The sequence below is a fragment of the Anopheles cruzii genome, chromosome 3 (assembly GCF_943734635.1).
Source record: "Anopheles cruzii chromosome 3, idAnoCruzAS_RS32_06, whole genome shotgun sequence".
NCBI classification, from domain to species: Eukaryota; Metazoa; Arthropoda; class Insecta; order Diptera; family Culicidae; genus Anopheles; species Anopheles cruzii.
The window spans coordinates 22,526,925-22,548,922 of record NC_069145.1 but is presented as its reverse complement, the minus strand read 5'-3'; the positions used below and the strand labels follow the sequence as shown (position 1 = coordinate 22,548,922).

General features: G+C 45.0%; 6 protein-coding genes across 8 annotated transcripts; 4 read left to right on the top strand and 2 right to left on the bottom strand.

Annotated features, from left to right (window-relative positions):
• Window positions 1–488: 488 nt before the first annotated feature.
• On the bottom strand, window positions 489–3,314 carry LOC128272205 (nucleolar protein 58). 2 transcript variants are annotated; one of them, XM_053009967.1, is made up of 7 exons: window positions 3,178–3,314; window positions 2,991–3,067; window positions 2,295–2,732; window positions 2,052–2,221; window positions 1,751–1,981; window positions 1,158–1,679; window positions 489–1,077 (listed from the first exon to the last, which is right to left on the bottom strand). In XM_053009967.1, the coding sequence occupies exons 1-7, from the start codon at window positions 3,220–3,222 to the stop codon at window positions 893–895; spliced, it is 1,668 nt and encodes a 555-aa protein (XP_052865927.1). In that variant the 5' UTR covers window positions 3,223–3,314; the 3' UTR covers window positions 489–892. The 2 variants fall into 2 exon arrangements, with proteins under 2 accessions (XP_052865927.1, XP_052865926.1); XM_053009966.1 differs by having other exon boundaries at window positions 489–1,093; window positions 1,162–1,679.
• A 308-nt stretch (window positions 3,315–3,622) lies between these two features.
• On the top strand, window positions 3,623–4,831 carry LOC128274061 (NADH dehydrogenase [ubiquinone] flavoprotein 2, mitochondrial). The gene is made up of 5 exons (XM_053012146.1): window positions 3,623–3,765; window positions 3,866–3,991; window positions 4,055–4,330; window positions 4,399–4,518; window positions 4,591–4,831. Exons 1-5 carry the CDS (start codon window positions 3,739–3,741, stop codon window positions 4,759–4,761), a joined length of 720 nt encoding a protein of 239 aa, XP_052868106.1. The 5' UTR covers window positions 3,623–3,738; the 3' UTR covers window positions 4,762–4,831.
• A 225-nt stretch (window positions 4,832–5,056) lies between these two features.
• Window positions 5,057–6,504, top strand: LOC128274062 (ubiquitin-conjugating enzyme E2 G2). The gene is made up of 6 exons (XM_053012147.1): window positions 5,057–5,207; window positions 5,376–5,457; window positions 5,533–5,651; window positions 5,721–5,780; window positions 5,844–5,924; window positions 6,094–6,504. The coding sequence occupies exons 1-6, from the start codon at window positions 5,165–5,167 to the stop codon at window positions 6,210–6,212; spliced, it is 504 nt and encodes a 167-aa protein (XP_052868107.1). The 5' UTR covers window positions 5,057–5,164; the 3' UTR covers window positions 6,213–6,504.
• A 2,850-nt stretch (window positions 6,505–9,354) lies between these two features.
• Window positions 9,355–10,561, top strand: LOC128273972 (uncharacterized). The gene is made up of 4 exons (XM_053012046.1): window positions 9,355–9,433; window positions 9,515–9,946; window positions 10,010–10,315; window positions 10,392–10,561. Exons 1-4 carry the CDS (start codon window positions 9,355–9,357, stop codon window positions 10,559–10,561), a joined length of 987 nt encoding a protein of 328 aa, XP_052868006.1.
• Window positions 10,562–10,886: 325 nt separating this feature from the next.
• On the bottom strand, window positions 10,887–12,517 carry LOC128273007 (LSM12 homolog A-like). The gene is made up of 5 exons (XM_053010909.1): window positions 12,306–12,517; window positions 11,882–12,015; window positions 11,638–11,757; window positions 11,409–11,534; window positions 10,887–11,324 (listed from the first exon to the last, which is right to left on the bottom strand). Exons 1-5 carry the CDS (start codon window positions 12,427–12,429, stop codon window positions 11,256–11,258), a joined length of 573 nt encoding a protein of 190 aa, XP_052866869.1. The 5' UTR covers window positions 12,430–12,517; the 3' UTR covers window positions 10,887–11,255.
• Window positions 12,518–13,023: 506 nt separating this feature from the next.
• Window positions 13,024–16,742, top strand: LOC128272161 (KH domain-containing protein akap-1). 2 transcript variants are annotated; one of them, XM_053009918.1, is made up of 6 exons: window positions 13,024–13,150; window positions 13,301–14,521; window positions 14,587–14,974; window positions 15,068–15,210; window positions 15,985–16,092; window positions 16,169–16,742. In XM_053009918.1, the coding sequence occupies exons 2-5, from the start codon at window positions 13,337–13,339 to the stop codon at window positions 16,042–16,044; spliced, it is 1,776 nt and encodes a 591-aa protein (XP_052865878.1). In that variant the 5' UTR covers window positions 13,024–13,150; window positions 13,301–13,336; the 3' UTR covers window positions 16,045–16,092; window positions 16,169–16,742. The 2 variants fall into 2 exon arrangements, with proteins under 2 accessions (XP_052865878.1, XP_052865876.1); XM_053009916.1 differs by having other exon boundaries at window positions 15,985–16,742.
• Window positions 16,743–21,998: the final 5,256 nt, after the last annotated feature.

The window sequence follows — 21,998 nt, the reverse complement described above, 5'->3', positions numbered from 1 at the left end:
TGAGTTAGCAGCCTGAACAACAATTCATACATCCCTTTTGCATTACCCTTCGACAGTCAGTAACTGTTTCTATTCAAATGTAGTTGTGTTCCCCAAACAGTGCGCTACAAAAAAGAGCAAGAGCATGTCACTAAGCACTCTAAACTTTGAATGCTTTTGAGGTGCTACTAATTTTATGAAATTAGCGGTGCTTTTGACCAGAAAGTGTTTAATAGGTTTTAATTAATAAAAAAAATTGTATTAAGTACAACTGTTTACGCACGAAAAACCTTTGCACCTATTTATTTTTTTAGATCAACAGCATTGCGAAATTCAAGAATGCGTGAGAAACTCATAGCCAATATGAGCGTCAAATCAAAAGAACATTAGAAAACAAAATCAAAATATTTCGGATAAATTCTGAATTTCGATTGATTTCGGAAGCAATAAAATTAACAACACATTCTATTGAAGTTCTAAATAATTTTTCATCATCCTTATCATACTACAGTAACGTTACAATCTATAAGTTTATAAAAATAAAAGGAAATCAAAATAAAGCCCAAGGGATTATTGTTAAGTTCATAATATTTCCTTTGCGCCACGAAAGGCCTCTAATTATGATTTGATTGTGTAAAAAATAACGTTCTACTGATTTTACAGTGCGATATTTTGCCTTCCTTTTCGAGGCAAACTTTCTTCTGGAAACCAACTGTTTTGAATCTATAATACATTGTACCATAGCTCTGTACCAACGGGATGTGTACCCGGCGAAAAAATAGGGCGACCCAAACGCAAGTTGTATGTTACAAATGTCTAGTTTGCATCGGGCGATTAAACTCTGCACTGCACTGCAACGCCGAGTTAACGATCGACCTAATGTCAGAGAAAGTAAAATAGTAACTTCTGCTTCTCATTCATCATCTTCTGATTGTTTCTTTTTCTTCTTCTTTTTATCCTTTTTATCTGAGGCCGGAGCTTCGGTTACACTTTCTTCAAGGACACTTTCGTCCACTTCTTGCTCTTGCTTCATCTTCTTTTTCTTTTTCTTCGATGAACCTTCTTCCGCCACGTCTGTCATTTCGACGGTTTGTTGCTCTTCTTCGACAGGTTCCTGCAAAAAAACAGCGAAATCGTAGATCAGAGTGGCCACTTGGATGGTCAGCTCTTCAGAGAACTTACCTCCTTTACGTCCTTCTTCTTCTTCTTCTTTTTATTGGGTGTTTGCATTTCTGGTTCTTCTGGAGACGCAGATGCGTCTTCTTCCTCAGCATCCTTCTCGATCTTGACCTTCTTTAGCGAGGGGGCATTTTCGGCTTCATGCTCCATTTTTACTTTCTTCGACGTGGACGGCAATGTGCTATCGGTGGCCACCTTAAACGTTTTAACTTCGCTAACGGCATGGAACTTTTGCAGCTTTGCCTTTGCCTTGACGCCAGACAACTTTGTGTTGATGCCTTCCTCCAGCATACGCAACCGTGTTTCAAGCTTCGCCCGATGGCCGATACCGAGCTCCATGGTGACGTCGTCACCGAAAGCGTCCACACGCGTAGCCAACGATGCTTTGGCGGCCAAAGAACGCGAAATACGCCCCTTATTCTTCGTACTGGCTGAACCCACCATACTGGCGTGGTAAATGAGACCGTACTTCGGTGTATCCTTCTTGGTCTTCAGAGCACGGAACAGCGCTTTCTCGGAACCTAATAGGTGATCGCAAAAAAAACATGATTAGAATTGGACCACAAAACAAATAATACTGTACAACACATACCTAAGATTTGGACCGTTGAGGCCGGATGTTTCGCAAGATTAACCAATGAACCGGCGTGTGCAATAAGTCGAGCTCCGACTGTTTCGCCGACGAGTACGGTCAGATTCGGTGCCATGGCCATCATTCGAGTTTTAAGATACTCGCTTAAATGTGCACGATACTCGTTGATGGCCAAAATCTCATCGCAAAGGTTCTGTATGTTGATGATGTCCTCTTCAGAAATTTCCGTTCCTGCAAAAGATGCCACAAGTTAACAAGCATTCGCCAAGTAACATCTCCAGATAGTGTCAGTCATGCATACCCATAGAAATTTCGGCCGCTTCTTTTACTTTCTGCTCGAGCTCTTCCATCAAAATATCGGACAGATCCGTATCAGCCATATTGTCTCTCGTGCCAACGATTTTAATAGTTTTAATGTACGCCACGTTGTCTGTAAGAATTTTTCCCAGCTCCGGGAAATGCCAACCGTACCTATTAGAGGGGAAAATCACAAAAAATTAACGTTGATAATGGTTGCTATCACCGGAGGCAAACCGGCTCTTACCACTCGCGCACTCGCATCATGTAGTTGTTTAACTCCTTATCCAGATCGTCTAGCAGGCTTTGGGCCTGCACAATCATCGTGTCAATCTTATCCGGGGAGAACTTTAGTTTGTAGCGAGACAGAGAGTGAGCCAACCCAAGCGACATAGCCGTCATTTCTTTTTTCGGCAAACCAGACAATAAATTTTCCGACTGGTTACGAATGCAGCGCATCAGTTCCTGGACCGATGTGTTGGAAACGCACTGGAGCGACAGCTTGTCCTTAATCGCGTTACCCAGTTTGGCGTCCGCCACCAGCAGCTGGTTCTGAACATCTTCTACCACGAGCTTCTTCAACGCTTTCTTTAGAGTTTTAGATACCTTGCCCTCAACGGCGGCCGTGGCCGCCGAAAGGGCCTCGGTCGTGTCAGCAAACTTTTCAAAGTGCTTTAATTTAACGCTAAAAGGAGAAGAAAAACACGGAGGAACCGTCAAACATGCACACTGATCTCGATGTCGATTCACTGATCTTATAGTAGAGGTGTACATAAAAGCAAAATTTACGTGACATCTTGGACCTTTTAGATCGTAAGGTGAAATTTTATGTTCTGTTTTCTGTTCGACGCATAAGAAAATTCAATCGCCCGGCTTTTGCGATGGAACGGAACATGGCGTCGGCAGGGTAGGCAAATGGCAACATCGGTTTTGTGTTACTTACATTTTTCCGGCTTGCTCTGGAGATTCAAATTCTAGATAGAGATTATCAATCTCCTTCAATTTGGTGTCATCCAAAAGCTGAAAAAGCAAACGGTAAGCAAGCAATTGTATTTTATAACCTGTGATTTGTACAGAAGCCGAAGAAGCCAAACGAAACACCCGGTAACCTAAGATGTACTTAAACTGACCTTAAAAATGGCATATCCAGCCGGTGTTTCGTATAAAACAAACATATTCACTTCCTTTACAAACCAGTGCGGTTTGTAGAGTGAATAGAATACTTTAAAAAATTGAAAATCAGAAAATGCACACCAAACTTAATACGTGCTCCGCGTGCGTACCCGAAAACCAATTCAACAACGTGCTCTTCACTGACAGCTAGAGGCCGCTCGACCATTTGACAATTTTCACTCGAGTGTTTACAGCGTAAAATTTGGTTCTCCAAATAAGGTTTAGGTTATCTACGGCAATTTATTTGTTTTGATTAAATATGTTCTATTTTAATTATTCTTAGTAATAAATTTTTGGAAACATTTTCATAGTAATTGAGAAACATGTTTCTTACGACTTCAGCATCTTCAAACGTAATCTTCCACACGAACAGAAAGTTAGTCAGGTGTCTATTTTCAGTGAAAACACAACATTGAATAAAACGGGCATCTGTCAATTGCGACGATTTCTCGATTTTCTGGTTGTTGGGCTCGTAGAAATTTTCTTCGTCCTGAAAGATCGGCCCCACGGCAATAACAATGCTGCGCTTGTTCGCCAACACTATGGTAAGCAGGTCAAAGTATTCTCCAGCGATACTTCTGAATTGCACCGGTTGCAGCCCTGGGAGGATAATGTATTACATAAGTTTCCCTGGTGCTATTGCAGAAGCTCGGAGCTTCCCGGCCTCTGAGCACGTCAGCTGTGAAGCTGAGCGACAACTTGTTCGTTCATCGTGATACTCCCGAGGACAACCCTTCCATCCCATTTGAGTTTACCGCTGACAATAAAAAGGCAAGTTAACGGTTATGTCGGAGAGACAAGAGGCCGCTCTAATGAGGCGTTTTCATTCGACAGCGAGCAGAAGCAATCCTGAACATCTACCCTGAAGGACACAAACGCGGTGCCATGATTCCGCTGCTTGATCTCGCCCAGCGACAGCATGGTTGGTTACCTATCTCGGCCATGCACAAGGTGGCCGACATTTTAGGATTGCCGCATATGCGAGTGTACGAGGTGGCAACGTTTTACACGATGTTTATGCGCAAACCTACTGGAAAGTACCACATTCAGGTGTGCACCACCACTCCGTGCTGGCTCTGCGGCTCGGATGAGGTCCTAGCGGCTTGTAAGGTACAGAGCGCCAGAATATGGTATGCGTTTGATGCATTCAATCACCATAAGTTTACGTCTAATTGTAGAAAAACCTGGGAATCGGTGTAGGCGAGACCACCAAAGACGGCAAGTTCACAATCTCCGAGGTGGAGTGTTTGGGTGCTTGCGTCAATGCGCCGATGATAGCCGTTAATGATGATTACTATGTTAGTGCCTGTTGCGAATTTCCTCGCCGTTCTGCGTTAAAAGCCTATTGAATTGTTTTTTCGAATTCACAGGAAGATTTAAGCGTGGCGGATACGGAAGAAATTTTAAACACCTTAAAGCAAGGCAAACAACCTCGCCCTGGACCCCGTAACGGGCGTTTTGCTTCGGAACCAGTCGGTGGACTTACGTCGCTTATAGAAGAACCCAAGGGACCAGGATTCGGGCTTCAAGCAGGACTGTAAACCGATCAAGCAGCAACTACCGCGTGATAGTTAAAGGAATAAAAACGCCGAAACGTTATGCAAAATTGTATTTGCTACATTGTAAATTAAATGTTTTGAAAATGCGTTTTTCAAACGCAATTCTCGAATCTAATTCCGATTTGGACCAATATTTGAAAACTCAAATCACTGCGAACAATGTTTTCTTCCATCATATCAACGACATGTACGCGTGTGTGTGTGTGTTTATGTCCAAAGGTGCCCTGCCGTTCATGACGACGTAAACAAACATGCGCTGTCAAAATCGTAATAAAATGTCAAAGTGAATCCCCATTTGTTTGCGTACCCGAAAGAGAAACTTTGTCCCTTGGTAAACTGTTTCGTTAGTCGTCCGCCAAGATTACGAACCGTACCCGACCTGACGATGGCAGGCTCTGCCTTACGACGATTGATGGCCGAATACAAGCGTAAGTGTGTTTTGTTCTGCACCGACCCAGGAAGACTGGTCCCTGGTGTTCCTGCCGACTACGTTGCCAGTAGTTCCGCAATATTATTGTTGAATTATTGGATTATTGAATTGTGTATTTCAATTTACTCTCCTCAACCCACGTAAAACGTGGCGTTCTGTGTGACAGAACTAACATTGAACCCTCCGGAAGGCATCATTGCGGGACCGATCAGTGAGGAAAACTTTTTCGAATGGGAAGCGCTAATTACGTGAGTTGCTCGTTTGTTACTTTGCCATCAGTCTGTTGTAGTATAACGACACGTCGTTTAATTGGTTCATTCCAGTGGACCAGAAGGTACCTGCTTTGAAGGGGGTATATTCACAGCGAAACTAATCTTTCCTCCTGACTATCCGTTGAGTCCACCGAAGATGAAGTTTACGTGCGAGATGTTCCATCCAAACAGTAAGCCCAAAACTCCCGTCTTAGATTGTTATTTGATAGTTTCTTACTTATCTTTCCCTTTCATTACAGTCTTTACCGATGGCCGAGTTTGCATATCCATTTTGCATGCTCCGGGGGATGATCCGCTAGGTGACTTTTCATATAAAACTAATGGTGAATTTCATATATACTAAAATCAATGTTTGGCTTCAGGTTATGAACTGTCTGCGGAGCGCTGGAGTCCTGTACAGAGCGTGGAAAAGATTTTATTAAGCGTTGTCAGCATGCTGGCAGGTAAGGTTGTTTAAAATAAGTCGATTCACGGCGAAACACATTTCTTTTTACGGATATTTTTTTATCTTGCTAGTCATAGGCTTGTTTGTAGCAGATCAGCCTATTCAGAAAACGCAAAACTATGCAAATTAAAGAGTATTTGTTTCTGCTACTCCTTGTTCTTTTCCAGAACCGAATGACGAATCCGGGGCTAACGTCGATGCGGCTATCATGTGGCGCGAAAATAGGGAAGAATTTAACAAAATTGCCAAACGCATTGTTCGCAAAACGTTGGGACTTTCATCGTAAGACGCGAGGGCATGGCGCGAGAACAATATCGCGTAATGGGCCAGTGGTAGTTTTGTTTTGTTGTTTATGCTATGATTCTATTGGATGTAATACATAGATGGATCAAAAGTTTATGTACTATCACAAAAAAAGGAAATGGTGGAGTTTCAAGGTGCTTTTGTTTGTTTTGCGTTTCCATTAGAATAAATCGATGTGTTAGCACTGCTTTCCTACAGAAGCAGCTCTATGAATTTTAGTTCGTAAAGTGTTATGAATGGAATATAATAAAATCAAATCCTATCCTGCTTCATATCGAAAATGTTGTGTATGGTCATCTATTAATCCGAATGAAGAGACGATAACTACAGGGTGGCAGTGAAGGTGCATTTTTCGACGCGTTGGCATACTGCATTGTAATTAGCATTAACGGCATGGAAATCGATATGGAAAGTGATATCAGGGGTCGCTAGCACGATCCAGTGTCATTCACGCCTGTGCCCAAAAGTAGAACCAGCCTTTCGCTAGTGAAAGCTTCCCGAAACTGTCCCCGGACAAAGCATGGAACGTGAAGTTGACACATTTTCCTGCTGCTTGCGATTTGTTGTCGATCTTCAACCAATGCATAAGCAAATTATAGGTCAAAAAATGAATAAAATTTTAAAATCCTTTTTTTCTCATCAATTGAGATAAGAATGAGTGAAACAGTGTGACAATAATGTGGGACGGCAATGTTAAGATTTGAATGGTCTTTAATCAATGCGAAATAAATATAATATTTGCAAATTGTTGTGCAAAAACTCATAATGAAAGCATTTTAATCAATCTTTTTCTATAACGACTCATCGTGCAGTGCAGTTCATGATGCATCAAACAATGCACATTCTACCGCGCAGCGATATCCCACGTTCGGCAGACCGAAAAAAGCACCCAAGATAATAACATTCTGGCCACCTGCTTTGCCGTTGGTCTCCCGTTTCTCATGTAATCCAACAAGAGCTTCGCCGCTGGAAACGCGAAGATTTGGCATGCTGCGCGAGAAGCATGCCGGTTCATGTCGATCATGGCCATTTGGAAAAGATAGAGAGAGATAAGGAACACCGTTAGAATCACCATCGCGAACCGCGTGAAGTAACGAACATAACCAACGGGTCGTGCGAACGAACGAACAGAGAATCCCAAACCTAGCACGATGACCAACTACGGCCGATGCCATCGATTCGAACCCACAGCGGAACGGGCCAGCAAAAATTGTGTCATGGGCCGCTTTCTTCCGATCGTCCGCACAGTCGATCGCAAGGCATCGAGGAGAAAGGTACGTTTTCGAGACTTTTTGCCAGTTGTGGGACGGCTCTGGTACGGTTTTGTGTAAATATCGGACGTCTGGTTTGAATGCTGTTAGTGAAGGTTACTATGGATTTCAAATTGTTCAGTTCATTCGATATTTGATTTTTTTAAGTCATGTGAAAAATTATCAATAAACCGCATTTTTTTTTATTCGAGGCCTACAAATTGAGTGTGTATTTTGAATCAGTCGTTGAGGCGCAAATAATTCCTGTGAACGTTAACCCTGTGTTGGCAATTCCTTCTAATGCTGTGCCTTTGTGTTGCTGGGAGTGTTATCAAGCACAAGATCACCATTAGATAGTAACGGTGAAAAGCAGAATTAACCATTTTAACGGTAATTAGAAAAACCCATCAGCGACGCGAGCAGCAGGTTTTCTACGGTGAGATAATATCACGAGCAACGGTAAAGAAGATTCTTCGGCGAATCGCCGCCGTCACGTTATGGACTGCCATGGCCAAGGGTAATGTAAATTGATTAGTTGTTTCAAGTGAAACTGAAGTACCCAAGAGTATTAAAAAACGAAAGACTTCAACGATTGAACGGCAGGGAACTGATCAATCTTATTCCTTCATAACCACACAAAGAAATCGGAAAGCATGTTTACTCTCCATGCTGCGTAACGATTTGTTTGTGTTTCCATTGTATTTTTTATAAACTAGTTTGCAAAGAAAAAGTGATTAGGTAAAAGTAAGCTGTTATTCGGTTAGAATAGCTTGGGTTATCTACACTAGAACTAAAAGCTGTTGAGTTACTTAGTTTTCAAAGTAATTTTTTTTGTCATACTGTAACACTAAATTGCTAACGTACTTTTTGTCATACTGTGTGGAAGTAATTTGATTTTCACAAAAACCATAGACACCCTGCAAATACGTACCAATTTACATTATATATTCCATATGCAAACAATGAGTTGGCGATAAAACATGGAGACATTTTTTTACTATATAACCCAACTAAATATACTAATAGTTGCGGTGTTTGACTACTTGTAGTACCCCGCATCCTTATTGCTTACTCGTAGCGGTAGATGTTTTGAAATGCTTAATGTACCAAACAAATTAGCACACAAATTAATCGAACAACGGTTCCATAATAATTGATAACTTTGTTGCCCTTGCCCGTTAGTCGTTCCACTGTGTGAGACACGCTTCTTAATCGGTTAATTTAGTTTTCTAGCTATGGTTTTGGCTATGCTTCGGTAACGGTACACTGGCCGTTTTCGACGGGGTGGCCCTACTGTGTGCCTCCTCTTGTAGAACTTCGATCGTTCACAGATTGGAGCACTTTAGTTGCTCCAGTTAGCGGTACTTAACCGTCGATTAGCGGTTACCGGTCCAATTGGGATCAGCTGTTAATTGCCCGGCAAAGGCACGAAAGTTTCGAGCGAGAACGGTTTGCAACGAATTGGGCAGGTTCATTGGGCGGGAAGTGGAAAAGGATTTTAATTTCTTCTTCTTCTTTAATGAAGATCGAGTAGCGCAACTCCAGCGCGTAAAGAGCACCATTCTGAGGGCGAAATTTGTTTAAAAAACGAAATCAGCCTCGCCGGATTGGTGTGGGATACGAAATTTTCGTGAAAGTTTCCGAGAAAACATTATGCGTAAATGTGACCTCCTTTTCGGTGGACGCCGGGCGGCAAACACAAACACGCGGCTGTCGCCAGAATCGAACGCGCATCGGAATGTGACCGTTTCTTGCGTGCTTTCTTTCACGTTCGGAGACCTGATCACGATAGTGGGTGTTTGAATGCATAATTTTTCCTGAATTCATTCTTTCGTTATTTTTTTCACTGCCAGCTAATTGTACGTTACAAACAACATGCGGCTCACTTTGGCACTGTGGTGTGTGGGGGTGCTGTGTGCGGTTCTGACCTTGTCAAGCGCCCGGAAACTGGAAAGTAAGTGTAACCCGAACGTAGGACTATTATTTTAAATTGAACAATCTCTCCGATCAACATCAGCACCGTTTCCGGTGAAAGGCATTTCTTCCAACATTATCGTCGGAAGCAACAAGATCGGCCAGGAGAAGCAGAACGTGGACACGTACGAAGACGTTTCTTCGTCCAACCAGCAGGATATTGGCAGCGAAGCCGTTCCGGAGAGTACCGAAACCAACGAGATTGATGATGAGGTGGCCAGCCAGGAAGTGGTAAACGAGGTGCTGGAGGAATCGAACGTGGTACCGCAGGAAACGGTCAGCGAGGCGACGGTGGTCAACACGGACGATTCGAGCGTCATCAATCGGTACTGTCGATGCACGGCCTACGAGTGTAACTGCTGTCGGGACATCGACGTGCCGCTCTTCCCGATTAAAGGTCCCGGGTGTGCCGTGGTCCAGTATCTGGACGGCGATCGGATGTCTGTGGGGGTTAAATTTGCCGACCGCATGATCGTGAACCGTGTGATCTCTGGTAAGCGCAGGCGGAAGATTTAAATGCAAGCAGTTTTTGATTGGTTCCTTCTTGCGATTACAGCGAGGAGAGCGACACCGGTTTGTCTGCCACTGCCCGGTGGGTATAACCGATTCTGTGGCCGCATTTACGGTATCTCGCGAAAAGCAAACGAAGGCTTCAAGGCCTGTTTGGGCCTTGAGCTGCGTGCGGACGACGAGATCGAAGCGGTGCTGCGCGTTTCGTGCTTCAAATTCGGACCGCGTGGACTATCGGTGATGGAGGCGGAACCGCTACCGCCCGTTGACGATATTGATGTGGCCGATGAAGAAGAAGACGAAGACGACGAGAGTGACGAAGAAGATGATCTGGATTTCGGCATTTCGCTGGGTAATTTTGACCACCTCTCCCAGATGAGAGTTATTAAAATCGGCTTAATTTGCATAACTTTCTTTGCGTTCGCTAGACGAGGATGACGACGGCGATGACGATGACGATGACGAAGGCGGTGCAGACAGCGGCAGTGTGCAGGAAAACGAAACTGAGCAGAGCGAGTCACCGGACTACGGAGGATTCAGTTTTCTCGATCGAGACCTGATGGGAAGCTTATTTGGTGTGAAAAAGTTTTTCGGTTAAGCGTGCAGGCGGATAACAACGGATCAACGACACAGAAATGGATGCAATCGAAAAAACTAGTGCTTCCCTTAGGTCATTGAAATTATTTTAAAACGCAAGTTACACAGCCGAGACAGTGCGCATAGGATTCCCAACATGAATGTAAATAGTTAAGAAGCGAATTATTTATAAAGCGCAACAAGTATTATTTATCTACGCCACAACGAGTACGTTATGATGCAGAATTCCTAATGAAGTAAGGCTTATAGCACAAATAGATTAAGGTTGTAATTTATGGTGCTCAACGAAGGCAACGATTTAAGAAGGCTCAAAATATAAGACTCAAAAACCTGCACCCTTGATGTAAGATTGAATTTAGTTGAGGAGTTTAGATCGTTTGCGCAAAATGATTTCCCGTTAAACACATGCCTCCCAGGTGGTTGCGTCGCTCACAAATACAAATTTTGGATACTTCGGACCCGTCAATAAAGATAATGGACGTATGTTTAGCTCACTTTTCCATTTTTTGTGGTTTTACTCAATCTATTCTGCTCTATCCACATAACCATATCCAGATCCTAGCAACGCATCGTACATCATCCCCATCGCCCGCAGCCGCTTCTCCCACGGATTGGAACCTACACGTACGCAGGCCATCCAAGTCCACGGGACAGCACACTGTTCCTTTCTACCGTGATTTCGCAACCCGGGAAAATCAGTTCGCCGCTATGTCCGCTGATGTGCTTTGATTTATGTTGGCTTGGTCGTTCACATGTTTTTCAACCTGCAATGGTCGCCAAAAAGAGCCAGATTAGTTAAAGAAACGGTACGCTTGACCCAACGCAACCGACTGATAAACGATGCTTACGATTTTCTTCACGTAGCTCAGCTTCCGCTGGTCCGACGGACAGTTTGTGTGCACGTTATCGATTTTGTATGGAGGTGATATCATAACTTCGTTGAAAACTACTATTTTGGGTCCGGCCCAGGTCACCTGCAAGCGAGATTGGCATTAACCCACGCAGTTCTTGTTCCGGCAGTAACGAGCTTTAGCAATGCCAGCTCTTCGGTGTCTTGCCGGTGCATACGCCACTTACCTGCTCGATAGTGCGTGCAATTGCCATGAAAAGGTTCTGGCCCTCTGGACTGACACCGGCAGCAAGCGCGGTAAGCTGACGCTTTTTCTGTTCCACCTGATTCCGGGCCCGGGTGCTCAGCTAAAGGGAGCGAAAGGTCGAGCAAATCAGCAACAGCCGCCAACGGGCGAACACGCAAGCAAAAGCTGTGGCAACCGGCGGCAAGTGCTGGTGCTCGCGTAAGAAGCGGAACGGCAGTACTTACGCGCTGCAGGTTTAACGACAGTGGCTGCTCCGGCACTATACAGACTTCCTTTTTCACCTGCACATCGCTGCACATCGCCAGATTGACTATGTAGACGTCGTTCAGCTTGGCGGACTTACTTGCCGATGGACATTCTGAGCGGGGAGAATCTAAGTCAAGGAATCTCACAAAATGTAGGTATGCATGAAAAGACAACAACGCAAGACTAAGCACGCTGCGAACCGCTTGGTCCACTGTCATTCAATTGTGAAAAGCACATCGAAACAACCGTGCTCCCGCTATTGACTCTCGGTCCATCCCGGTTCCGTTTCCCAATGTTGGTTACACCTTGGAGCGGTTGGCGGGCAACTTGCAATCTGCCTTTCTTTCGTCCCCCGGCCAATTCCTGGAAAATGAAACTTTCACGCCACTTGGAAAAGGATACTGAGTATGAGCATTTTCGTTTGCTGATCGAACGCCAGCACTTCGCCCTCGATGTTCGCATTGTAGCAGGTCGTGCACACTACCGTGCTGCCGATCGAGAAACACTCTTGGACGATAGCAGCCATTACCGCGACTGGTGTTGTTATTTTGCGATCGGGTGCTCCTGCTTTTGCTTTCCACTGCCGTCCACTGCTCGGCTTTGCTTTCTCGACTCGATTTATTATTATCAAAGTGTCAGATTCACCGTTTTCTCCACAAACATGACGTTTTCGTTGTGGAGACTGCGGGACCAAGCAACAAAACGGCCGTAGCCGAGACCAGAATCAACTGGGGAGCGGTTTTTGCGACCCTCAATTTGGCTTGTTTTAGCAACGGTTTCGTTGCACATACATCGCCAATTATATTTCTGCCCTCAAATTGTAGTGGAAAATATCCTGCAATGATTTTTTTCTATGAATTCAAAGCAAAACACATGAATCGAGACGCAGCTGTACTAACCGAAATCGGATTTTGTACTAAAATGGGGTAGCAATCGTTCTCGAATGTGAGCGGCAACCGTTTATACTGCCACATCGACGGGTTTCAGGGTACATTTGCGAGGTCACGAGCCCGCGAGAAATGGGTACGTAAACGAGCATTTTTGACAGACCAAGAGTGCCGCACGGAAAAGAAAATGTGTGCTGGGGCAGCCTTTCCAAAGAGCCGGTATCATTGGATCGCCATGTTTGTATTAGCCAACATAAACCTTGAATACACGTGTGCGTCGCTAACGCTTTGAAAGTGAAAAATATCGAGTAATTTCATTGATTTTCAACCCAAATCGCGTCCCTAAGGATACCACCCACGGTAAGTTAGGTCTGGAGGCTGTAATTAACGCTGGTTTGCGTTTATTTTCGCTGTTTTTGGCCGAAAATTGCGAGACAGGCCGCCCGGGTATATTTTTGTGAGCGACAGCCACATGTATAGCGCTTTCTTCGGAACTTCGCATCATTTCAGCCCGCGCAGCAAAGTAGCGAGAAAATAGTACGCAAAATGATTGCCGGACGTCCATTACTGTTTCTATCACTGCCTGGTCTCGCGCTGATCGTGGGCCTCGTGTGGTATCGGCGCAAGTTTAAGCCGGATAGAAACGACACGGGCGGAGAGAAAGGTAAAGAATGTGAAAGTACAGCGGCTGGTGGCGCAGCAAACCGCACCGTCGAGCTGGAGCCGGATGTGAGACAAAGTTCCTCACTTCCGATACAATCGGCGGTGCCGGCTAGCGGAGCGGAGAGCTGGGACAATTGTTCCGGTTCCGGCCACTCGTCGGCCGGATCATCCCGTTCGGCGCCGATCGACATCGTGCCGAACAAGAGCCCGTCGAAGGGAGGTGAGGTGGCGAACTGCGACCTTCTCGGTCGTTCGCGGCTCGGCGCTGACGATTCGGAGGAGTTTAGCTTCAGCCCATCCATTGACCTGCCCGACTCGGTAGCCCGCTATAAGCCGAACTTGATGAAGTTTAATCGAATGATGGATGGAAAAGCGAAGGAACCCGTAGTCATTCGTCCCACGAAGCCGGCGTCGATACAGAGCTGCCAATTCAAAGTGGCCGATGCAAACGGAAATGAAGAACCGCAAAAGCAGACCCCTTCACCACAACCACAACCGCCACAGCCACAGCAACAGTCACCACAGCCACAGCAACAGCAACAGCAGAAGCAACAGCAGCCACAGCCACAGTCGCAAAACACGGCGAGTGATCACAGCAACAACAATGTCACCGAAAGTCGTGCCGCATTTGTTGATAACCACCACCCGGAAGCGTTCGATGAACGCACCGAGCAAACCGGCAGTCCTCCGCTCAGTATCTGTAGCGTTCGCTCGGAGGACTCGGGTAACGGCTCGAGCCCGCCGCATTCCGTGGGCCAGGCGGTGACCATGTACGAGTTTCTGGTGCCAGCCTTTCTCGTGTCCAGCATCCTCGGTAAAGAGGGAGCATTCGTAAAGCAAATCAAACAGAAGACAGGAGTAAATGTAATCATTAAGCGCAATCCGGACACGCATACGAGCAAAATCTGCACACTGGAGGGCGCCACGGACGATATCCAAACCGCACTGAAGATCATTCGCCAGAGGTTCCCCCAGAAGCGGTATCCGGCGCTTAGTCTGAAACGCATTGAAATTAGTCACGTTGAGGCGGTCATTCCGCTTTCGCTGATGAACGACACTTGCAAAAGCGTAAGTTGTTGATTGCTCAAAATTTGCGGATACCGGAATCCAATTTGCGTACCTTCCTTCTTTAGCTCCCACTCGTAGAGGGCATCAACAATGACGTCGCTGTAAGCTGCATCGTATCCGTAGGCCATCTGTTCTTGTACCAGCCGCTACACCCGACCCATCTGCAGCTGGGCAGTATGCAGCAGTCGCTGAACAAAGGCTACTCGATCAGCGAAGCACCGAAGCTTGCGAACATTGTCCCGAACGCGGTGTGTGTAGCGTTCGTCGGTGGCACCTGGTACCGGGCGGAGATTATGCAGCACGACGCGGAAACCAATCAGGTGCTGGTCAAGTACCTCGATTACGGTGGCTACTCGACCCTGCCCCTGCACAGTCTGCGTCAGATTAGAAAAGATTTCATTAGCGTGCCGTTTCAATCGATCGAGTGCGTGCTCTCCAATATTCAACCGATCGGTATGTTTTCGCACCATAAGTTGTTGATATGCTTTGTTTTCGCTCTCACTGCTCAATGTCCGTCTTTCGGTTTGTTTTTTCGTTGTTCTCCAGATGAAAGCCAAAACAGCTGGTCCACCGATGCCACCGAACTGTTCCGTAGGTTAACGAACGGTGTCATCATGCAGGCACAGGTAGCCGGCTACACTGCCGAGGGTCTGCCGGAGATTTATCTGTTCTCTTCAATAGCAAAAGATGTGAGTAGAACTTTGTGTGTCGATGTCAAAATTTTCCATAAACCCAAAGCCCCTGCTCTGCCCAACCTTGACATAGAAAAAGGCCACGGGCGACTAATAACCGCCGTGGAGCCAAGATCGTCAAGTTGTTATCAAATTCGATTTGAACATAGTGTGCGCAACGTTTCACAGTTTGCGCCTTATCTCGTGGACAGGGCCGGCTGAGTTTGTTTCGTTTTTTTTTTTTCGTTGGAAAGAACCAAGCAGAGGCCGCCCCACACGGGAGATTTGGTTTGTTGTGATTAGCACAGCACGAGCCGCGGTGGCTGGAATAGTTTCTACGGAAGTGCCATGGTCACCGTAAACTAGTTGCGGTCGTCACTGATTATCGTTCGTGTTTGTGTTTGGCATCTAGCTTGTAGTTTCCCGTTTCTAAACTACAGAACTTTAAAGTGGCCTAATTTTTCACAATAAGCGTTTGCTGCTGGCGCCGGTTGCCAGTGATAAGCGATCGTAGTCGATTGTTGGTACATTTATGTGGCCTGGAAAACCCGGAAGATAGCGCACTGAACAGACTCGATTGAAATTTGATAAGATATTTCTGCAAACTGAAAACCTTACAAATGAAGGCCGAATCGAATGCCTTATTGTACCAGCTTGCCAGTAGTTGATCGATTAATGGGGGGTCCCTGAAAAGAATCTAATGTATTTGTGGGTAAGAGCCGTTTGATCTTTAATTCTACTAACAATTTCTGACATATACCTGCTTGTTTCGCTTTTGTTGTCTACTTTCAGAACGTAGTTTTCATAAATAAGGAATTAGTGGCCCGTGGGTTCGCCAGATGGGTCGACTGAGAGCAGATCGCGGAAGTAGGGCGAATGCAGAATGAACATTACTATTAGGTGAACAAATTGATAACAAATTTAAAGATACAAAAACAAATGGCAAGCGCTTAATCGGTAAGCAACACTTGATCAGTGAGATTTAGGAGAGGCAGGGAGACAGGAGAAAGGCATCATCAAGCAATGGCTGGAGGAGAAGATCGCCGGACTGGAAGAGATCGACCGATGCAAGCCGAACCTCGTCACCTCAGCACCGTCGCTCGGAAGAAAATGTCACTGGAAGACGCGTGCACGGACACTACAGGCCACAACAACAGGTGCTGCCAAGTGGCGAGAGCACTGGAAAAAGAAGCAATCATCGATGGTGTTTGGAACGTGCAAAACTCAAAGCAGATCGTGGATGCTGCGTGCGTGTGCTTGATTGCGTACGATTAAACCAATTCACCTCCTCCATTCGCCATCCTAGGCACACCTCCGCTTTCCCTTTCCCAAGCCCCCAAAAATGAACACTTCCTTGTACACCTTCCTCGTTACTGTTACTGCTATAAAAAAACGGAAAGTGAACACATTGTGAATACTGCGTTAAAATAAGCATAATACGACTGTCGTTCAAGTTTTTTTCTTGGCTTATGAATTGCAGCTAACGCAATTACTTATTTTATAGTTATTTTGTATAAGGGTATTTATGAAATAAATTCAAACTAATTGATCTTAAACCATTGCGGCAACTGGCGGTTGGAAAAAAGTGTTGGAAAAGAATATGCGGCCACGCCGGGCTGGTAAACGGTGCGTCGCCTGCATACTTTTCTGGTGAGTTGTATGCTGCGCGGCACGGTGCGCCGTACGTGGCCGAAAGTGGTGGTTCTAAATTTAGTGTCTGGTGTCTGCTGTTAATTGGGGCAAATTCAAGTATACGCCTTCCGAGCGTGCGTGCGTAAATGCGGATGCGCACAGGGACAACGCATACGGCTTGCGTGAAAGACTGCGAATCTTTGTGTAATTTGTTTATCAGACCAGTGTGTATTGCTTCACACGCCACGCATCTCGATCGTATCGTTATCCTTCTTCCATGCCGTTGGTTTGCTTCGTTGGCCAGCTCGAATCCACCAACGTGTCACCCGACGCCCCGGGGGTATTCGAACTTTCGCAAAGCGCGTTTGACGTTGACTTTCAAATCTTTCTTTTCTACTGTTGCGGCTGCTGCTGCGGATGCCACGTGATCGAAGACAACTTTCCAAAATATTGCGCATGCATGACCGAACCGCGTGCAGTCGCTCCGTATGCTGTAGCGGAGCTTTGTCCGACGACCGGTTTTGCGCGGGGATTATTTGCCGCGTTGTTTGCTGTTTCTCGATTGTAGACCGTTGCTAATAATGGGTCACGGCACAAGGTGGCAACACGAGAGTGATGCGAACGTTTCGGATTGTAGGCAAGTGAACGGAAGTGGCTGCAGTATTATGATCTACGTGTGCGTTCGATGCGGACCGTTTCCTTTTCAGCGACGAAGATGGTGTTCCTCTTTGGCCACGTAGACGAGCAGATCGTGATTGTTGTTTCGCATAGTACGGTTTCGAAAGGACGTATGGCTGTGCGTCGCCACTATCGCTTCGGCCTGACTTAAACGAAGGAGCGTTATCGGTGGTAGCTCGGAATCGGCTCCCAAAAAGGGGCCACGAAGTTCAGGATTTAACTTAATTCAATTAAAATTTAGTGGTCGTAGTTGAAGATCCAAAAAAATCCCAAGAAATAAGATATCTGATTAGACGATAAACTATATTTTGTATTTAGGACCAATTAGAATATTATGCCACGCTCTGGTCAAATATCAGTGGCTGACGGACATTGAACAATGCGATTTCTATCGAGAGGTTTTTCATAAAGGGTCTAATAGGAACTATACTTTATTTTTATAACAATATAACGTCGTGTGATAATAATTTATCATACACATCATTATAAACCATTCCAAACCACCTTCGTCTTCCACCGACTTCACTCCCGCTCCGATGAGCTATCTTTTGTCCCTATGTAATCAGTTCGCGGTTAAACTTTATGTAAAATTGTACAATACACGAGCAATATTTCCGAAAATCGGGTGTCGAAGGCATTTGTCAAAAAGCTTCCCCGGAAAAGGAAAACCGAATAAAACCGCCAAAAAACGAGCACTATTTTCATCACATGTACACCACTTTTTTTCTCATTCCCAACACACAAACTCGTCACACATTCGAACATACATAATTTCGCATGTGTTGTGCCCGGGTCATTTATGTGGGGCTCCATAAAACATATAAAGTATTTGCGTGCGGCCTAACCAAACATAATCTACGCCTACCGAACGCGAGCGGCCGCGGCTGAGCGGAGTCTGTTCCCCGAGCCAACCGCGAGCCTGTAGCCTCGCGATCCCTGGGCACCTCCTGGGACGGGCCGAAAACCAAGAACCAATCCGAAGGCTGTGCAGTAGTGCAGTAAAATAATAAGAATTAATTATCACCGAAACAACAAAGCCCAAAATAATTATGCACCTCGGCCGAAAAACGAAAAACAGCAAAACACTCGACGCACACAGAATAACGAGATAAATTATCCGGCAACCAACAAACAAGGTAAAAATGTAGCGACAAAGGAAGAAAAAAGGTCCGGGAAAAAGCGGAAAATCCTGTCACACACGTAGACCGGTGCCCGATGGCATTCAATTATTTCGCAGCCCGGGTTAGGCAGAGGGCGGTGGTATTACATGTAAGCTGCGTGTAGTAAATAGTTGGCGTAAATACAATTATTTTGGGCTATTGTCACCGAAAAATGTTGACACCGCGAACGCAGGGGGTTGCCGATCATAAGCGGGGTGCTACAGCGCACACTTAGATGAGAGGGAAGACACCGGCGACCCGTAAGAGCCGAGACGGGCTGAGAAGGTAGAGGGTAGTGCCAGCGATCGACTGATTTCGGGCCGAATTATGTGCACGATGCTGCGATGGTGGCAGCAAGACTATGTTTGTATTTTTTCGGCCACCACGTCGGATTGGAATGCATTATCTCATGCTAAATTAATGCGCCGCTCGCATAAAAACCGCCCAACCATGCTGCTCGCATCGCTCGCACGCTCTCGCTCACTCATTTTGGTGGCATTAAACGGTGAAATGATGAAATCAGCAAAAATGATCAAACCCCGTAGCAAGCAAGTATACAATCCTCATCCTTAAGCGGGTATATAGACAACAAGGAGGAAAAAAATGTCACGGATTTTCAGCAAAATAAAACCAAATCGTAATATTAATCATAAAAAAAGGACCAACGAAACAAAAAAATGAATATAATCATGAAAAATAATACCATCCTTCCCACTTACCATTTCCGGCGGCCAAAGTGCGCCCTTTTGATCGTCCTACTCGATGACGTGATAAATTCCATAAAACCGTACATAAAAAAAAACGCTGCACGCGAACCATGGGCCTTCGAATGTATTGATTTTAGAGTGGTTTGAGCGCCACAGGAAAGATAAAAAATCAATCTCTCTGCAATTGACAATACTTGTCATTTTCGATAACTCCACTTTGTGTACACTCTATTGGCTCCGGCGCCGGGGCTAGGGTTTGCTGCTTGCGAATGAATGATTGGTTCGGGAAGGTTCGATCCGGAAAGTGGCCACACTTAGTAACAGCGACTTAAACGGCTTTGGCGTCTTCGAGCTTCGGCCGCATGTTGGTGTCAGATAATTAACAATGAAGAACTTTATTTCACTTCTTTAATCGGTTCGATGCGATGCATATCGAAGCTATCGAAAGCTCCTGAACAATGGGCAAACAAACACCATATGAATTGATTGAAAGACAGCATAAGAACGTAAGCAAGTATATGTGAAGAGCTGGTTATCGGATGCAATAGAAAAGTCGCTTCCCGGAATCGAATCGTGTCTCGAGATAAAAAGGGAATTGATTTTAAGACTACTTTATGCAAAAGATCTTCTGTTTAGCTCATCAAATTGACCAGTATTAGTTGCAACGTGGCTCACTCACTGGACTTGATTCTACCAGTTTGCCTCGATTATGATCAAGTCTATTGCGACTTTACTGCAAGCCTAACGTGAACACCTCCTAGCAAGATCGCCATGAAATTTTTAAACTTTTGCACTCTTTTCTTTCTTTTACTTTCACTGGTATTTATTGTTTGTTTATATGTTCGTATTCGTATTCACTGTTGTTAGTACCCTCGAAGGGCCGCTGCTCTCCGAGGCGGGAAACTATTGCTACTTATGTATGTTACCTAATGAACAAACTATTGGGCGTTATGCGAAGATTATGACCTCTCGCATCCGTGTCTGGAATGATATTAATCTTATGGCCCTTTTTACTGGGCTCAACATAAATGATCCTCGCCCGGGTGGTGGCGCGATCCCGTTTATGCTGAGTCCAATGTTCATGCTACTGCTGCTTGGCACGTTTTACCCAGAAGATGCAGTTCGGATGCAAATGCGTTTGCGCTGCTACATTGTTGCACGAGTCTGCCTTCTTCACAGATACATTGCCGCTCTTAACTTAAACTGTGGCTGCATCAAAAGAAAGCTGGTATGATATTCTTATCAGCATTATAAAGTCTAACATTTTAACACAAATTAGAGTAGTTATTGAAAGGTGAAATCTATCCTCTTCTATGGTGACAACTGTTCATCGTTATTTGATTTATCTATTCTATTTATCCATTCTATTATCTATTCGTTCATAAGTTACATTTGGAAAAACGAATGGAACAAGACTTTCATAAACTTTAGATTTCGACATTCAAGCTAGTCCTATGTCTGATTCATAACTTCATTTCACTAGAAATTATGGTATTACAGTTCATATAGCTTTTAAATGCTACAAATTAAATTCTAAATGTAGGTAGCATTCTTTGTCCCATACGGGATATGTACAAGCTGTAATCCTTTTACGGCCTCTTGCTCTATCATTATTTCATAATTACACTACATACGCTTCTGTGGAGATTCGAGTCGTCATTCAACCGAACCTTTGTCCTTCTTTTCTGTAGAATAACAGCAATAATTTTACGTGCTCCAAGCACATTACAATTTATTCTATTCTATATTTCATCGCTCCATAATCCCATGTCATAACATCTTAATCTGTGTTAAAACCAGAGCCTCAGTACGATAGAAACGATTACTTCATCGGACCAACACGAAATTTACTCCTATTCTCTGAAAAAACCTTTAAGTGCGGTTTAAATACAAACATCTCCAGCTTGTGATGTGCTTGATGAATACAGAAAAGAAGTCATTCATTCTTAATCGCATTTCAATAACTCATTTTACGAATAACATGTTGTCCTTATAGGCTAGAAACATAAGTGAAGGAAAAAAGCTGTCGCATCCTTTCGCTAATGGGGTGCGGCCTATTCACTGCCACCAGAGCCCCAGCCAAGGCTCGGATTGCTGGAGCTAATCGAAACCGTCAAAACGCTCGCTCTCGTGTGTGTGCACGTGCGTGCGTGTGTTTAGCTCGAGAGGGGCAGGCTCACGGGCTACTACGATGCCCTAGGACTAGCCCAAAAGCTCGAGAACTTCAATGCCGTAAAAGCGGCGAGAAGCTTTCGTCGAAAATGTGTTTCATTCGGATTGGTTGAGCAAATTGTTTCCTATTGCTCACTGAAACTGTCACAATTGGTGCCGTAATTAAAAGGGATTAAGGTTTATGGTCGAAAAAGCCATTAATCCTGGATTGTTAACAAATTTAAAATGCTTTTTGGGCGTCCCGGTTTGTGGCAAGACCGTGAAAACATGCAAAAGCGGAATGTCTTCTCCACTACCAAAGGAGGAAGCTATCGCACCGCGCTACACTTTTGAACTCTGCCGAATCTCCGGAATCTCCACCATCCGGGTGCCACCAGTACCACCACGGTCCTCATCATCGTCAGCATCAGCAGCAGCATCATCGTCTTGCCCGATTCCGGGCTTAAAGCTACTTACC

Coding starts and splice junctions, on each gene's coding strand:
- LOC128272205 (XM_053009966.1), bottom strand. CDS start 3,222: ATGTTTGTTTTATACGAAACACCGGCTGGATATGCCATTTTTAAG. Junction 2,733..2,990: donor CCAGAGCAAGCCGGAAAAAT/GTAAGTAACACA, acceptor TTCTCCTTTTAG/CGTTAAATTAAAGCACTTTG. Junction 2,222..2,294: donor ATGATGCGAGTGCGCGAGTG/GTAAGAGCCGGT, acceptor CCCCTCTAATAG/GTACGGTTGGCATTTCCCGG.
- LOC128274061 (XM_053012146.1), top strand. CDS start 3,739: ATGCTGCGCTTGTTCGCCAACACTATG. Junction 3,766..3,865: donor GCTTGTTCGCCAACACTATG/GTAAGCAGGTCA, acceptor GTGCTATTGCAG/AAGCTCGGAGCTTCCCGGCC. Junction 4,519..4,590: donor CCGTTAATGATGATTACTAT/GTTAGTGCCTGT, acceptor TCGAATTCACAG/GAAGATTTAAGCGTGGCGGA.
- LOC128274062 (XM_053012147.1), top strand. CDS start 5,165: ATGGCAGGCTCTGCCTTACGACGATTGATGGCCGAATACAAGC. Junction 5,652..5,720: donor CGAGATGTTCCATCCAAACA/GTAAGCCCAAAA, acceptor CTTTCATTACAG/TCTTTACCGATGGCCGAGTT. Junction 5,781..5,843: donor TCCGGGGGATGATCCGCTAG/GTGACTTTTCAT, acceptor GTTTGGCTTCAG/GTTATGAACTGTCTGCGGAG.
- LOC128273972 (XM_053012046.1), top strand. CDS start 9,355: ATGCGGCTCACTTTGGCACTGTGGTGTGTGGGGGTGCTGTGTGCGGTT. Junction 9,434..9,514: donor AAGCGCCCGGAAACTGGAAA/GTAAGTGTAACC, acceptor TTCCGGTGAAAG/GCATTTCTTCCAACATTATC. Junction 9,947..10,009: donor CGTGAACCGTGTGATCTCTG/GTAAGCGCAGGC, acceptor TTGCGATTACAG/CGAGGAGAGCGACACCGGTT.
- LOC128273007 (XM_053010909.1), bottom strand. CDS start 12,429: ATGGCTGCTATCGTCCAAGAGTGTTTCTCGATCGGCAGCACGGTAGTG. Junction 11,758..11,881: donor TGTCGTTAAACCTGCAGCGC/GTAAGTACTGCC, acceptor CGCTCCCTTTAG/CTGAGCACCCGGGCCCGGAA. Junction 11,325..11,408: donor TGAGCTACGTGAAGAAAATC/GTAAGCATCGTT, acceptor CGACCATTGCAG/GTTGAAAAACATGTGAACGA.
- LOC128272161 (XM_053009918.1), top strand. CDS start 13,337: ATGATTGCCGGACGTCCATTACTGTTTCTATCACTGCCTGGTCTCGCG. Junction 14,975..15,067: donor CTCCAATATTCAACCGATCG/GTATGTTTTCGC, acceptor GTTGTTCTCCAG/ATGAAAGCCAAAACAGCTGG. Junction 15,211..15,984: donor TCTCTTCAATAGCAAAAGAT/GTGAGTAGAACT, acceptor GTCTACTTTCAG/AACGTAGTTTTCATAAATAA.